At 39.1% G+C, this 15,821-nt stretch overlaps 1 protein-coding gene and 1 non-coding gene across 4 annotated transcripts in view; both read left to right on the top strand.

The window, feature by feature from the left end:
- LOC122068499 (10 kDa chaperonin 1, chloroplastic-like) overlaps positions 1 to 11,499 on the top strand; it is a 13,209-nt gene extending 1,710 nt beyond the window's left edge. Inside the window, exons 4-7 of one of the 3 annotated variants that reach the window (XM_042632376.1) lie at positions 10,109 to 10,174; positions 10,294 to 10,341; positions 10,615 to 10,644; positions 11,149 to 11,499. In XM_042632376.1, the coding sequence (XP_042488310.1) occupies positions 10,109 to 10,174; positions 10,294 to 10,341; positions 10,615 to 10,644; positions 11,149 to 11,217 (213 nt within the window). In that variant the 3' untranslated portion in view covers positions 11,218 to 11,499. Of the gene's footprint in view, positions 1 to 1,106; positions 1,214 to 6,603; positions 6,711 to 10,108; positions 10,175 to 10,293; positions 10,342 to 10,614; positions 10,645 to 11,148 lie in introns of those variants that run through there. The other 2 variants (XM_042632375.1, XM_042632377.1) reach the window with 2 other exon arrangements.
- A 2,384-nt stretch (positions 11,500 to 13,883) lies between these two features.
- On the top strand, positions 13,884 to 13,956 carry TRNAA-AGC. Its single transcript has one exon. It is a non-coding gene; the product is annotated as a tRNA-Ala (tRNA).
- The last annotated feature ends 1,865 nt before the right edge of the window (positions 13,957 to 15,821 follow it).

Genomic DNA, 15,821 nt, shown 5'->3' with positions numbered 1-15,821 from the left:
AAAAAAAAAGAAAAAAAAAAGAAAAAAAAGAAGATGAAGGCCTTGTACATCAAAATTTGGCAGAGGCACGAAGCAGCAGATGAAGGCCTTATACATCAAAAGTTGTGATTTCATAAGATCACGCAGTGGGGTCCACTTTAAAGCTAGTTTTGGAAGGCTTAATGGTAGTTTTGGGTTGTGATGTCTGCATAAAAAATGAAAACCATCGAGTCATGGTTCCAATGCAAGTTGAATCGCATCATTCTGAGTTCATACGAAGAATTTATGGTGATTCTCGTACAGATGCACAAAATAGAATCAAATTGAGAGAGGATTGAAGAAGGATGGTCGACTTTGGGATGTTCTCTATCCATGTTTTTAGCATAAACAATTAAATTCTTATTCTTAGGTCACAAAGGTCATTTTTGCAATTTGTTTGGGTCAATTTGGGCATAAGATGGAGTTATAAGCTAGATACCCTTTCGGGTAATTTGGTTGGTTGATAGAAGAATATTCTTCAGAATATTCCATTCAATCGTTTGAAGCAAGACACACCTTTTTGTAAAAGCGCGTTGACGTTAGCTCATCATCAGGAGCATATATGGACTCGTTACATGTGCCATGTCACGAGAAGATCATTTATTTACGGATTTGCCCCCTGCACTTGTGATGCAGTACCGAAGGCACCAAGGGTCTACACAAGGACCAAAACTTGGGTCGACCAGATCTGGCAGCTTATAATAGCCCATGATGTGGGCTAGTGATGGGGCATATTAGATCTTATTTAGTTTCTAATTTTAGTCCTATAATTAGTTTCTAATTCCTGTCTTAAGCAGTTTCTAATTTCAGTCTATATCTAGTTTCCTTTTTCATTAGTATACAATTTCAGTTTTAGTAACTACATTGAAATTTTAGTAACTACATTTAGTTTACAATTTCAGTTTTAGTAACTACATGTAAGTAGTTTTTTAGTAACTCAGATTTAGCAACTTCTGATTTGCTATTATTTGTAAACCACCCCTATCATTATAAATAAAAGAAAGGGCTCTCTCATGCCCACGATTGATGTTTTATGAAAAGTTACTTGCTGCCACTAGCTTCTATGGTTTCTCTGTGTCTGATCACAGAACAAGGGACTGGTGTTTGATCCAGTCGACACTCTGCGGCGAGAAGTCCGGGTGGATTACTACTACTTCTGGTTTTCTTTATTGGGTTATCTTCTTCAGCAGATCAGGTAAAGTAAATTGAACTTGCTGCAGAATTTTTCTGGGTTTTGAGTCTCGATTTTTCTCTTCTGTCGGCCTATTATGTTTTGGAGTTCTGGTCATCTGATGACCTTGTGATTTTAGTCGATTGTTAGAACCATTCAGAAGAGGACTCGATCCAATTTTGAAGCTGATCAGACCACTGGTTCAGCTCATGTGGAGTAATCTGCAGTTCTGGCCGATAATGGATTCTGCCCAGATTTGAATTCTGGTCTCAATTTTGTTTTTGTTCAAATCTGTTGACTATATTACCTAGTGTTTGGCCTCTTAATTTGATGGTTTGCAATAGTAGTCCTTGGCTATTAGTTCATTACATTATTCCTGAACTGTTGATTTTCATCTGTCAGAATTATACTCTGTTATATCAGTTTAATACCAATCTGCTGTGGATAGTTGTGGGGGGTTATTTGGTTGTTCTTTGGTTTGAACTTTCCTATAGTTTGGGTCTAGTTTGAGCTTTCGAATCTAGTCCTACATTAAGAAGTATCAGAGCATGGCTGAGAACAACACCCCCACCCTAGCTTCTATTATGGAGTTGCTACAGAATATGAGAACTTATCTGAAGGCTGAACAACAAGCTTTGCAGACTAAACTGAATGCAAGGTTGTTGGCTGTGGAGAACCAACCACAACAACCTACCGGTGATTCACATACAACACCCAAAGTGGAAGCCCCATTGAATGTAACTGTTTGGTTGACTGATAGGAGACCTGTCCCTAATTTGAGGGCACCACAGAGGGTTCTTGTATCGCAACCTACTTTTAAAGAACACATAAGGGGATACTTTGAGACTGAACGTCCTGTACAACAGAGGTACTCCAGAGACCCATAGAAGGTTAAGCTTGACTTGAAGGAGTTTGATGAGAGACATGAGCCCCAACTGTTCTATGATTGGGTAGTGGTTTTGGATGACTATTTTGACTATTATGACTTACCTGGCGAACGGAAGATGAAATTAACTCGTGCTAAGCTAGTTGAGGCTGCTCGTGATTGGTGAAGGACAAATGAACGAGAGTTGGAAGACCGTGGTGGACTAATGAACGAGAGTTGGAAGACTGTGGTAGAGAGCCTACCACTTGGTAGGAGATGAAGCTTGAGTTATCTGACAAATACTTGCCATGTAACTTCTGAGCTTGCATATAAGACCAGCTGAATTCTTTTCGTCAAGGGACTATGACCATTGCAGAGTACATGAACAGGTTTGATGCACTTTATTCTCGCACAGGCATAAGGGAGAATGAAAGGCAACTATTATCTCGGTTTTGACTGGGATTGCGAGTTGAAATCAAGAGGGGGATTGGTGTGGTTGATATGTACTCAGTGGGGGATTGCTTCTAGAAGGCCCTACGAGCAGAGGAGCTTATAGCACAATCAGGTAGAAGGTTTGGTTTTCAAGCTAGGGAGGTCAAGAAAAAATTTTCAGCCACTAAACTTAGTAGCTCAACACCCTCAAAGTCTACTTTTCCTCCATGGGTTGATCACAAAGGAAAGGCACCCATGACAGGTAGTAATAAGGTACAATAAGGTACAATGTTTCCATTGCCAAGAGGTAGGACACTTTGTTAAGTCTTGCCCACATAAGCAGAGGGTTAATGCAGTAGCTGAGGTTGAAGACTTCAATGAGGAAGATGAGTCAGCTCTTTACCCTTACCCTTTAGATGATGATGATGATGATGATGATGATGGTGGATATGACTATGACATGGAAGACCCTAATAAGGATGGCACTCATGGAATTCATATTGTTACTCGCATTTTGGTGGTTAAAACCAAAGGAGAGGATTGGCGACGTAACTGCATATTCTATAGCCGTATGAAGTCAGGAGAGCATACTTGTTAGATTATCATTGATAGTGGCAGTTGTGTCAACGTTGTCTGTGAAGCCTTTGTGAAGAAAGCAACCTTGAAATCTGACCCACATCCTCAACTTTATAAGGTATCCCTGATGAATGGCACTACCTTGGGGGTGAACAAGAGGTGCCCAGTTCCTCTGAAACTTTACCGGTATGAAGAGAAAGTTTGGTGTGATGTGATTCTAATAAAACTCATATATGTATAGCTTGGTCGTCTCTAGATGTATGACAATGATGCCATGGTTGGAGGGAAGAAAAATCTGTGTACCTTCATGTGGAAGGGTGTTCCTACAATTTACTATCCGGTAAATGTGCCGGCTGAAATACGGCAACGGAGATCCCTAAGATCAAATCAGAAGGACATTGACATTGAGAAAAAGATAGTAGCTATGCCCACAAAGGAGTTGCTAGCTATTCCCTGTAAGCAATTCTTACTCACAAGTCATGAGACTGGAATGGTTATGGCTCTTGTTACTCGGGAAGTCACTCCCCAACCTGAGGTAACGCATAGTGCACCTATCAGAGAGCTCCTCTCTAATTTTTCTGACTTTGTCCCTGATGATCTCCTAGATGAGCTACCTCCCATGCGAGACATACAACATGCTATTGATTTGGTACCTGGTTTGGTTTTACTCAACCTTCCCGCTTACAGACTTAGCCCTATTGAACATGTCGAGTTAAAATGACAAGTGGATGGGTTATTACAGAAGGGCTTCATTGAGGAGAGTTTAAGTCCTTGTGCGGTACCAGATTTACTCACGTCGAAGAAGGATGGTTCTTGGCGTATCTGTGTGGACAGCCGTGCTATCAACAAGATAACAGTCAAGTATAGGTTCCTTATACCACGACTAGATGATATGTTAGAGATATATTGTACGAGGCAAAGGTCTTTTCCAGATTAGATTTGAGGAGTGGCTATCATCAGTTTTGCATCCGTTCTGGAGATGAGTGGAAGACCGCCTTCAAGACCAATGATGGCTTATATGAGTGGAAAGTCATGCCTTTCGGTCTGACTAATGCACCTAGCACCTTCATGCGAGTTATGACACAGGTACTTCGTCCTTTCATTGGTCTCTTTTTGGTTGTTTGCTTTGATGATATTTTGATATATAGTAAGGACCAAGAAGGGTATATGGATCACTTGAGGCAAGTCTTGAGAGTACTGTGCTGAGAAGTTATACATCAATCTCAAGAAGTGTTCCTTTATGCTGCCTAAGGTTGTATTCCTTGGATTTATAGTGTCATCAAAAGGGGTTGAAGTTGATTCGGAGAAGATCAAGAGCATCACTGATTGGCCTATACCTAAGACACTAATAGAAGTCCGTAGCTTCCATGGTTTGGCTTCCTTTTACAGGAGATTTATTTGGAATTTCAGTACAGTTATGGCACCCATCACTGAATGTGTGAAGGAAAGTAAGGGGAAGTTTGAATGAACAGCTTTAACGATCAAAGCCTTCGCTCTTGTGAAGAGAAAGATGACAGAGGCACCCATTCTACGCGTACCAAACTTTGACAGAGTATTCGAGGTAGCTACAGATGCTTCACATGTTGGGCTAGGGGGAGTGTTAATGCAAGGAGGACACCCCATCACTTTCTATAGCGAGAAACTGAATGAGGCCAAGAAGCGCTATTTGACATATGACCTGGAGTTGTATGCAGTCGTTCAAGTGCTCACGCTATTGGAGACACTACCTCTTTGGCACACGGCTTTGTATTCCAATCTCTTCCCTACGTCATCACATTATACGGGAGTTACATGGAGGAGGATTGGGAGGACATTTTGGAAAGGATAAGACCCTTGCACAGGTGACGGATCGATATTATTGGCCATGCATTGCAAAGGATGTCGATCATGTGATCGAGAAATGCCGTGTATGTCAGTTGGCAAAATGGGGAAAACAGAACACAGGTTTATACTCTTCACTACCTGTTCCTCATGCACCGTGGTTTTATGTTAGCACGGATTTTGTTCTTGGACTATCCCCTATTAGAGAATGATATGATTCCATTATGGTGGTTGTGGATCGTTTTTCTAAGATGGCTTATTTTATACCTTGTCGCAAGACTTTTGATGCTTATCAGATTGCAAAGCTCTTCTTCAAGGAAGTAGTGCGACTACATGGACTGCCAACTAGTATTGTGTCTGACCGTGATGTTAAGTTCATGAGTTATTTTTGGAAGACATTGTGGTTGAAGAAAAATACAAAACTGAATTTTTCAACTGTATTTCATCCATAGACGGACAGACGGACAGACAGAGGTGGTGAATCATAGCTTGGGAAACTTGTTGAGATGTTTAGTTCGAGATTGTGAGAAGACATGGCCTTTCATTATTGATATTGCAGAATTTGCCTTCGACAACTCAGTGAATAAGACAATGGGTCGTACTCTTTTTGAGATTTTGCTTGGAGTTCAGCCTAAGCGACCTATTGATCTTATGTCACTCCCACCCCAAGCTCGAGTTAGTATTGAGGCTGATGAGTTTTTATATCATATTATTGAGGTGCATGCCAACGTCCGACGACATATTGCCTTGAACAATGAGGTGTATAAGGCTTCTGCTGATCGTCATTGGCGTTATGTGGAGTTCAAACCTGGGGACATGGTGATGATTCAAGTAAATTCTAAACAATTTCAGACGGGTGTCAATACCAAGCTACATGCACGGAAGATGGGTCCCTATAAGGTGCTGAAACGTATAGGACCTAATGCTTATGTACTTGAGTTGTCTGATGATATGACCATAAGCAACGTGTTTAATGTGGCTGATCTTCACCTTTATGTTGGGCACCATTCGGATGATGGAGACACAGAACAAATGTTGAAGCTGCCCCAACTGAAGCCACCTACTTCTGAAGTTATTGAAGACGTTTTGGATGATAATTACAAGACATCCCGCCGTGGCATTGGTTATCACACTTTTCTTGTCAAGTGGAAGGGTTGTTCCCGTAGTGATTGTACTTGGATTCATGCTAATGACTTCAAGAGGCTTGATTTCGACTTATATGAACGCTACATGTCCCTTGTCCATTCGTCGGAGACGAATGTTTTCAAGTTGAGGAGAGGTGATGCAGTACTGAAGGCACCAAGGGTTTACACAAGAAGGACCAAAAGAGTAGACCCAAGTGGCTGACTGGGTCGACCAGATCTGGCGGCTTATAATAGTCCTCAGTTTGGGCTAGTGATGGGGGATATTAGATCTTATTTAGTTTCTAATTTTAGTCCTATAATTAGTTTACAATTCCTGTCTTAAGCAGTTTCTAATTTCAGTCTATATCTAGTTTCCTTTTTCATTAGTTTACAATTTCAATTTAGTAACTACATGTAAGTAGTTTTTTAGTAACTCAGATTTAGCAACTTTTGAGTTGCTATTATTATTTGTAAACCACCACCATCATTATAAATAAAGGAAATGGCTCTCTCATGCCCACGATTGATGTTTTATGAAAAGTTATTTGTTGCTGTTGCCGCTAGCTTCTATGGTTTCTTTGTGTGTCTGATCACAGAACAAGGGATTGGCGTTTGATCCAGTCGACACTCTGTGGCGAGAAGTCCGGGTGGATTACTATTACTTTTGGTTTTATTTATTGGGTTATCTTCTCCAGCAGAACAGGTAAGTGAACTGAACTTTCTGCGGAATTTTTCTGGGTTCTGAGTCTCTGTTTTTCTCTTCGGTCGGCCTATTCTGTTTTGGAGTTCTGGACACCCGATGGCCTTGTGATTTTGGTCGATTGTTAGAACCATTCAGAAGAGGACTCGATCCAATTTTGAAGCTGATCAGACCACTGGTTCAGCTCATGTGGAGTAATCTGCAGTTCTGGCCGATAATGGATTCTGCCCAGATTTGAATTCTGGTTTCGATTTTGTTTTTGCTGAAATTTGTTGACCATATAACCTAGTGTTTGGCCTCTTAATTTGGTGGTTTGCGACAGTAGTCCTTGGCTGTGTTCATTACATTATTCCTGAACTGTTGATTTTCATCTGTCAGAATTATACTCTGTTATATCAGTTTAATACCAATCTGCTGTGGACTGTTGTGGGGGTTATTTGGTTGTTCTTTGGTTTAAATTTTCCAGCAGTTTGGGTCTAGTTTGGTTTGTTAAATCTAATCCTACATTAACTTGCCTATTCGAACTGTTTAACCTTGGAAGGCCATATCTTGGTCATCCAAACTCCGATTTACGAGCCGTTTTTTGTTACGCACTCCAGAGAACGAGCACTACTCCCCTGTGCAGAGAAAACTTGAAGTTTTTTGCTTTCAGAGAGCGGTGTGTACAAAAAACTATGTAGGCTCTAGTTATGAAGCTGGTTTGAGCATTGGAGTGCGTGCACATTGTGTTAGACTAAATAGCAAAGTGATTGCGGTATCACTCAGGGAGGTAATACACAATTTCAAATCCATATTTTTTTATTCTAGGTTGTCATTTCCTGTTGAGAAACCTAAGTTGATTTGAATGGGTGGGATTTGAATATTGGGTTTGCTGCTCTCGTTCATGTTGTAGCACGAACTGAAGCAGGTATTGGTGTTCCTGAGTCGTTGTAGCAATTGAAACTTGAATAGCGTATTGAGGAAATACGAAACCTTTACGGGTATTCCTCTTTGGATGTAGGCACTTTGGCCGGACCACGTAGATTTTGGTGTTATTGTCTCGTATTTATTTTGAACATATATTTGAAGTGTGTTGTGCAGAATGGTGGGACATTGTCTAGTCGCATGGTTCAAGAACTCGGTCGAAACCTACGAACCGTATCCCAAGGGTTGAAATGATATGTCCTGTGACTTTTAAAAGTCACAGGTTTCGACCATGTTTCGACATGTTTTGATGAAATTCGATTGAAACATAGGAAATTTCAACCAAACCAACTGGTTCGGGTCGAACTAGGTCCTATATAAGTTAGTTTGAAAAGGAACCCAAGCATTCTTTAGCAGAATTTGACCCTCTCTTAGTTTTTTCTCCTAGGAGTGGGAAACTTGGGAAAACAGTGGAGATGTCCATTCTTTGCCTAAAAAAATTGAATCTAAGGGTGTTCTTGCTTCATCTATATAAGAAAGATAGCTTGGACCAAAAAGGTAAGTTCCAACTTCCCCAAAAATCCTTTTTTTATAGGATATACTTGTAATATAGTAGAATTATGTAAATTTTTTATATGTTACTGAGGAGACCCGATCTACGCATTCACGGTGACCATTTTTTTCCCCTGTTTTTTAAAATGCATTTACCTACGACATATCTCAGTCAACAACTCAGCGTAATGATTACTGAACCTTTGGTTCACCACACAAGTATGACTTTATGTGTTCTTTTTATGAAACTAATGATGTGAATGTGTTGGAAATGTCTAAAATATGATGTACACAAAAAATAGGCAGAAAAAACATTGTTTGGGGGTTGAAACCTAAGTTTCCACCAATTTCCTAGTTTTCTCGAAATTTCCTAGGTTTCGACCGAAATTTCGGTCTCCCCAAGGGTCGAAACCTGATACCGTGAACCTTGTCTAGTAGACCCAGCCACGTTGTGGTGTAAGGCAGACATTTCGCTATTTGTGTGATTAGTAATTACGGGATCCCTGGCTAATCTAAACTTTAGAAAGTGAGTTTCGTTATTGTCTTGTTAATTCAAGACTACAAGACATTTGTTAGAACCACTGATTCACACCCCCCTCTCAGTGGCGCCTGAGATTCACGGTAAATAATCGAATCTCTGTTGTAATGCAGTTCCTTATTGAGAGGGTACTTGCTTTGGAAATAATCTCTTTTCATGCTGTCATTTGAGACTTCTTACTGGAAAGGAATTGGCGAACTTCTGTTTCGAACTTACTTCTGTTCAATTCCTTCCTGAGGATCAGAATATTAAACCAAAACTTGGATTACCGTCTGGTTGGCAGCTTAAGACTGAGGTATTGGTTACTGCTTTCAGACTAGTTCTACAGTCATTGCCTTCTTGGTGATGATCAGCTTTAGTAAGAAGGGCACACCCTTTTTTTGCTTAGTGGTTTAAAGATCGAGGAAAAAGAAGAAAAAAAGCCAGATAAAAATGTGTTTAAAGTTGCCCCAAATTGCGTGTCAAGTTTCACTGCAAATGAAGTTCTGTATGGCTTATGGTAAAGGCTGGAAATTTTGTTGAAAAAGGGACCAGTTCTGTAAGGTTCATTGTAGCAGGTGGGCCATTTGACATTTTGGAGTCCTAAAATTTTATACATGCAATGATTTGGGTTGGCCACATCCGCCCTCCCTATATGAAGCCCGATGCAAGGCATGGTTGAGAGATACAAAGGATCCTAACAAGTTCTTTTGGGAATGCACCTTCTTTTATGTGTATCTTATTTCTCGGGGATACACCTAGTTAGGCCTGAAAGATTTCTCACAATCGAGCCTTACACTAGATCCATCACTTTGAAGATTTTTCACAATTATTACCATTTACCAGGCTGATATGGTTACTGATCTCCTAGCTAAGAAGGCAGCAAAATATTTTTCTCTAATGGATCACCATCCTGATCTTGTGGGAAATGAGGTCATGTGGGTTGCTTTTTGGGAAACCCTGATTATGTTTTGAGTAATTTGTGTTTTCCTGTGGTTGGTTAACTTGCTGATGGCAATGTGAATGTGAGAAGCCTATTATAATGGGGTTTTTGTAATTAATCCTGTGATCTTATTTTTCTCCTTTTTGAGCGGAGGAAAAGTAAAAAAAAGAAGGAATGGGTCAGGTTTTGACCCGAAAAAAGCCTGGTTTATTAGTTTTGAACTAAATTGAGCCTGAGCACAGCCAAGCCTAGGCTGGGCTGATTTGGTTCAAAGTTGAGACCAAATTCGGTTGCACCCCTACTTATTTTCTTCATGTTTTTGGATGCATTCACTACATTTTGAACTTCCCAATGAAAATTTCTAGTACTAATTAGTGGAAAAATTAAGTTTTACAAATTGGAATGGATTCTCTTTAATTGAGTAGTAATCCTTTTTCCTTCTTATCCCTATAAAATCTTATGTTATTGGTGTCAAATACTGTACAGAAATCAGCTGGTGGAGTGTTGTTGCCTAAATCAGCCGTCAAGTTTGAGCGCTATCTAATGGGTGAGGTGAGACAAAACAACCACATGACCACATCAACCCCAAACCCACCCCCCCCACACAAAAAAAAAAAAAAAACTCAACAATAAAATAGAAACAGCAAAATTAACATCCTTCTTTGTAACAGGTTTTATCTGTTGGTACTGAAGTGAGCAATGTGGAGGCTGGGAAAAAGGTAATAATCAAACAATCAAGCATGAGAGGGATTTTGTCATGGTTGTTTGCTTGAGGACATATATCAAAGCAGGTCTAGTTTAGGCGGTTGAGTAATGAGAGAAAATTAGTAGTATTCTTGAACAAAGCAATGGAGCATCTTGTGATATTCAGGGAATTTGTTCCCCCCCCTTCCCCCCAAACCACACACCTGGCCCTTCTTTTTCTTTTAAGCTTATATATTTTGTTTTTGTGGTGTTTGTTTGATCTAAAGACGATTCTTCATTTTTGGCAGGTTCTTCTATCAGACATTAATGCATATGAGGTGAGTAGTGTTATACTGCAAAAGGGTTCTACCCCTCATCCTTGTATTTCGAGTTCTATGTGATTACTGAGCACAGGGGATGAGAGACCCAAGAAATAGAAGACTCACTTCCCTTGGAGTCGGCTAGTTGCATGCCTATGCCATATGAAATACAACTTGTGTCAGATACTTGTCTCTATTTGGTCCTCCTGTTTAATGAACCTACGGTGTCGCTAGAGTTAAATCTTAGTCCAAAGAATTCCTTTTGTGCACAACCCAGTTTCTTGGATCCTATATGGATCTCTAGGAAGATAACACTAGATCTGGATGTGTTTTTATTAATGAGCTACCAATATGTTTAGTTAGGTGAGTTTCAACCGTCCCAAGTACAATGTCCATAATCAGTGGTAAACAAATTTGATACTGAACCAGAAATGCCTTTGTGATTATGTTTTGGACACCATAGTTTCACATTTTCTTGTCTTGCTTTCTAACTGGGGTGTTATTTACATCCCTGACACACAGGTGGATTTGGGAACGGATTCAAGGCATTGCTTTTGTCGAGCAGGTGAACTGCTGGCTGTAGTTGAGTAGAATCGAGAGTTTTTCGAGGGATTCACGGAAGCATGGCAGTTCTCTCCTAATGAGGATAGGTATTTGCAGACTATTGAATTGAGAAGAGTTTTTACCTACTATGTTTATCTTCTATCTTAGCTTTCTTAACTCTGCAAGCATTAATAGTTTTATTTGATTTCAGCTAGTGTTTTACCTTCCGAGTAGTGTAGCACTCATGTGGAACCTTTGTTGCTTGTAATCTAATACTTCCCAATGTGTTAAGTTCCATTATTGAAATGCCATTCTCCTTATGGTGGATCATTCTGGGTGGGTGATCACAATTTACCAGATTTTCGGAAGACTTTGCTCCTAGTTCTCCATACACATGCCAGTTCAGTTATCTGGGAGTTGTAGTAACGCTTAGATATATGGTTAATTGAATGCAAGCTTATTTCATATGCATTGAGATGTGACTCTGCCCATTGCTAACCCTGCCAAGTATGGTAGGTCAGGTTTTATGCAAATAGATTAAAATGGGAAAAATTTCATGTACCACCCCTAAATTTAAACGTAATAAGGTGTAATCTCATTTTTTGATAATATTAATCGCACGACGTTTGGCCCTGTTATGTTCCTTTATATGACATCTCATTCCCATCATTTTACTCTTTAAAAAAAAAAAAAAAAAAAAAAAAAATCTCGTTTTGTGAGCAAACGATCATAATTCATAAGACGGTTTTTAAATTAATTCACAGTTTTTAAACTAGTTCTTGAATCAATGAATCCGTTAAATGGAGCTGTTCATTTGGTTACCCAGATTAGAAGAAATTATCAACAGAATCAGCAAAATCAGATAATGAAAAAACGAAGGTGAGCAAGTAGATATGTAGACCAGCTGATGGAAATAGGAATAATTGAATGAGAACAACACAAAAACTGAAGGACCATGGACAGATCAGCCGTCACCCTTCCAATGTCTGCTTAAAGAGGGGGGGAAGGAATGGGAGGAACGGCGGGAAGCTTTAGGAAATGGGTGGCTAGGGACAGATGTTTTTCTTTAATAATGGTAATTTGTGCTGACATTTAAAAAAAAATTGCTTCATCACCCTTCCAATGTGACACATTGAAGTACATTTGTTATTAAATGGACATTCATGTCTTTTTTTTTTTTTTTTTTTTTTTTTTTAAATCTTGGCTTAGGTTTCATGAACAGCCCAAATATTTGGTGTGGTAGATGGATCGATGGGGTTAAATTTTTAGGACAAGTAGATCCTAAGGTTTTGTTCGATGGTAAATTAAAGGGAAAGAAAGTGAAATTTTTTAAAATTAAAGGAGAAATTTTGATAATTTTTATTTAACATGATTGTATAAACTAAGGGTTAAAAGTTTTCCATGAGGCCAGCTTGAAGCCTAAATTTAACATGGGTATCCTATCCCTCTACCAAAACACTATAGAACTGCTCTTTTAAAGGTCCTACATACCGCTTATTCGACACCCAAAGTTGTACATGGGTGTAGAAGAACCTTCCTCCATGAGCTAATTAAATTTCTTATCATATTCAGTGATGATGCTTTGTAATGTAATTTTGATTTTACTTTTTAAATCAAAGAGATTTACATGCAAATTAAACTGAATTTTTATAATAAATATCGAATGATTTGGCATTAGTTAAATAATCATGAGTTGTAAACTTGTAATAATTACAAATTTATTTTTTTTAAATTTATTTTAGACTTTACATTTCATTACTCTCTCCTTTTAATTTCCCTTGCAACCAAACATAGTGTAAGGTCGGTCCTTTATCAAAAAGTTAAGTATCATCATCATCAAAAAAAAAAAAAAAAAAAAGAAGGGAATCAGTCAAGTGGAAAATATATCTAGGGCTAACAGGGAGGTGTAGGGATGGATGAAAAATAAAAGAATGCATGCTGACTCAAGAACGGTCTTCGAGTTTTTGTATTTCTTTTTTATTAGAAGGAAAGAAAATTTATTAATTACTAATATAAGTGTTCATTAGGATATTAGGATCTCTAATTAGAGTTTTTAAGTTCATAGCCCTGTGGGCTAAGGCTTTGATCGAGAAATTAGGTCATTGTTACTTTTGTAATAAAACGTTGGTTTAAACAAAAAATCTGCAATTTCAAAAAAAAAGGGTGTTGCGCTCCATGGCCATAAGTTTGTGCTATCAGCTGACATGAGATGTTCCAACTTCCTTGCATCTCTCCAGATTTCGTCTATCTCCCATCTTCTTTTCCTAGCTTGATTCATCAAGTATAGTAGACTCTTGGTTGTTGCCTCAAGATACTAGCCTGTCATCATATAATTAGCATAAAGTAAGATACACTTTCCCTCAGTTATAAATGAAACAGTCCAACCAGAAATGTTTTTGGTGTTATCAGTGATCCTTGTGCAGATTAACACTTTTTGATTGAAAAAAGGGAGTGTTATTGTCTGGGTTGATGTAGGGTTAAGTATGATCACCTGTTGTTTATCGACTCTTTGTATTAGTTTTTGAAATTTGTATATAACAAATCCAAACCTAGACTTATATCTATCCAATGGTTACAGTTGCCACATGGCTCATAATAGTTGGTTGCTATGACAAGTTTATCATAATAAGCCATGTAAACAAAACGCTTCTCTTTAGAATGCAATGACAATAAATTGCAAATATATCTAATAAATAAAACAAAGTAGAATGTATGGGGATGTAGCTCAGATGGTAGAGCGCTCGCTTAGCATGCGAGAGGTACGGGGATCGATACCCCGCATCTCCATTTTTTGCTTTTTCAGGAACAAATGAAATAACAGAATTAATTAATCTCCCTCCCTTTCGATCACAGCTCCCACCTTCACCATAGCTAGCCAGAGACATCACTGTGTCCCTAGTCTGAGGATTTAATACTAACTCTTGATCTATTTCCAGAATTCCCCTTCCTATCATCAACTGCTGCCTGTAACAAGCTAGCAATGGATCCATGGTTGGATCAGGCTTTCCTGTATTCTTGAAATTGAAGAGATGATTTTGGAGGTTAAGTTGCATTATCGCAACAAATTGGTCATAGGTTCAAAACTTGGAAATAGTCTCTACTGCGAAGCAGGGGTAAGGCTGTGTACACTTGCCCTTCCAAGAGCAGGAGCCTTATGCATTGGGTTGCTCTTTTGAACAGTGTGTATGACACCCACAGTGTGAGCACCTATAATGAAAAATAATGGTGATTGATGGATATAGTGCAAATTGTCAAGGATATGGAAAGATGGAGATCAAGTAGTGAGTAGGTACCTAGGAGAAGAACCATGCATGTCTTGTAGGGCTAAGTCCTTTCTTATCAAATGTTTCATTGGCTTCACTTGTAGTGAGACTATGCCATCCCTTCTCCATGTTTGCACATTTTACCTTCTTCCTCCAGCCTGCATTATGTGTGCAATCCAATCTGTAATCAATTGTTTAAAGAGTACTACATCGTTTATTTGTATATGGTTTATCGAGGCTTAAGAGCTTAACAAGAGTTTATTTGTACCAAGAAAAGAGCATCTGGTGCAGCCCTGGCGATCATATCAGCACAAGAAACTACATCGGGGCAAGTTCTCTCCACATCGGCCTTTGCTTGATTGATGATGTCGAATCCTAGCTCTAACATTAAGGTTTGGAGGTGCAGTCTTCTCGGTAAAAAATCCATACTAAGCACACAAACCTTGCTTACCACCCTCATCCAATTAGCTAGGCTATTGGGTGATTGTTCTATCGAAATGTACAGTTAGGTTGAACTCAATAGATGTGCTTACACTAACAAAGCAATCATGGAACTGCAACCAGAGAAAAGCAGCTACAATGGCCGGGTCCCTGGAGAACTGGGCAGCGAGGACTTGTCCCACTATAAGTAAATCCACATTCTCCATTGTAGAACCCTAATTGCAGGTCACCATAACACAGTTCATTGAAGCTTCACTGTAATGTATATAGCCTTAATTTTCTTTTGGGACTGCTTGAGTTTGAGGTTTGAACTGCATAGTCATCGAATGGTGGGAGAATGAGACATCTCTCTTTGATATTTTTAATAGGCCAGGCGAAGTCCATTATGCTCTTTAAACATATATATGTGGGGGTTAAAGCCGAAAGGTGTGTGTTGGGGTTGGGGGTCGGAAAAATTTGGCTAATACACGAGTTCCAGTCAAAGAAATGGAATCTTTCATTTTCCCCTTGGGTTTACAAATATGCTCTCTTAGGTTTTAGTGTTCTCCAAACACTCTCTTAGATTCCATTTCTTTGACTTGGGCAATAGCTAAATTTTGTTTGGTAGGGGAGGGATCTTAATCCTTCCACTTGAAGCCTACACAATGCTTCTCAGGGCAAAGAGAATTGTGCCTTCAACTGATGGATCAGGGAGAGAGGAGAATATTTAATTAGACCTCACCCCTTTATCCAACGATTGAGAGGCATGACCTTGCATAAAATTAGGTCCTTTTTTTAAGGGGAAATATTTTATGTCTGGGAATGTGGCCTATACCAGCACTCCCATGTGTCTATCTTTTTCATTCATGTTAAATGATATCTCCTTTATTGGAGGAGGGCACAGATCGACACAGGAAGCACTATTGTAGGCCACACTCTCCAACAGAGAACACTTTCCACTTTTTTTTT

Source organism: Macadamia integrifolia, unplaced genomic scaffold (assembly GCF_013358625.1).
Source record: "Macadamia integrifolia cultivar HAES 741 unplaced genomic scaffold, SCU_Mint_v3 scaffold402, whole genome shotgun sequence".
Taxonomy (NCBI): Eukaryota; Viridiplantae; Streptophyta; class Magnoliopsida; order Proteales; family Proteaceae; genus Macadamia; species Macadamia integrifolia.
The sequence above is the reverse complement of the archived record's forward strand: the minus strand, read 5'-3'. Positions and strand labels throughout refer to the sequence as shown.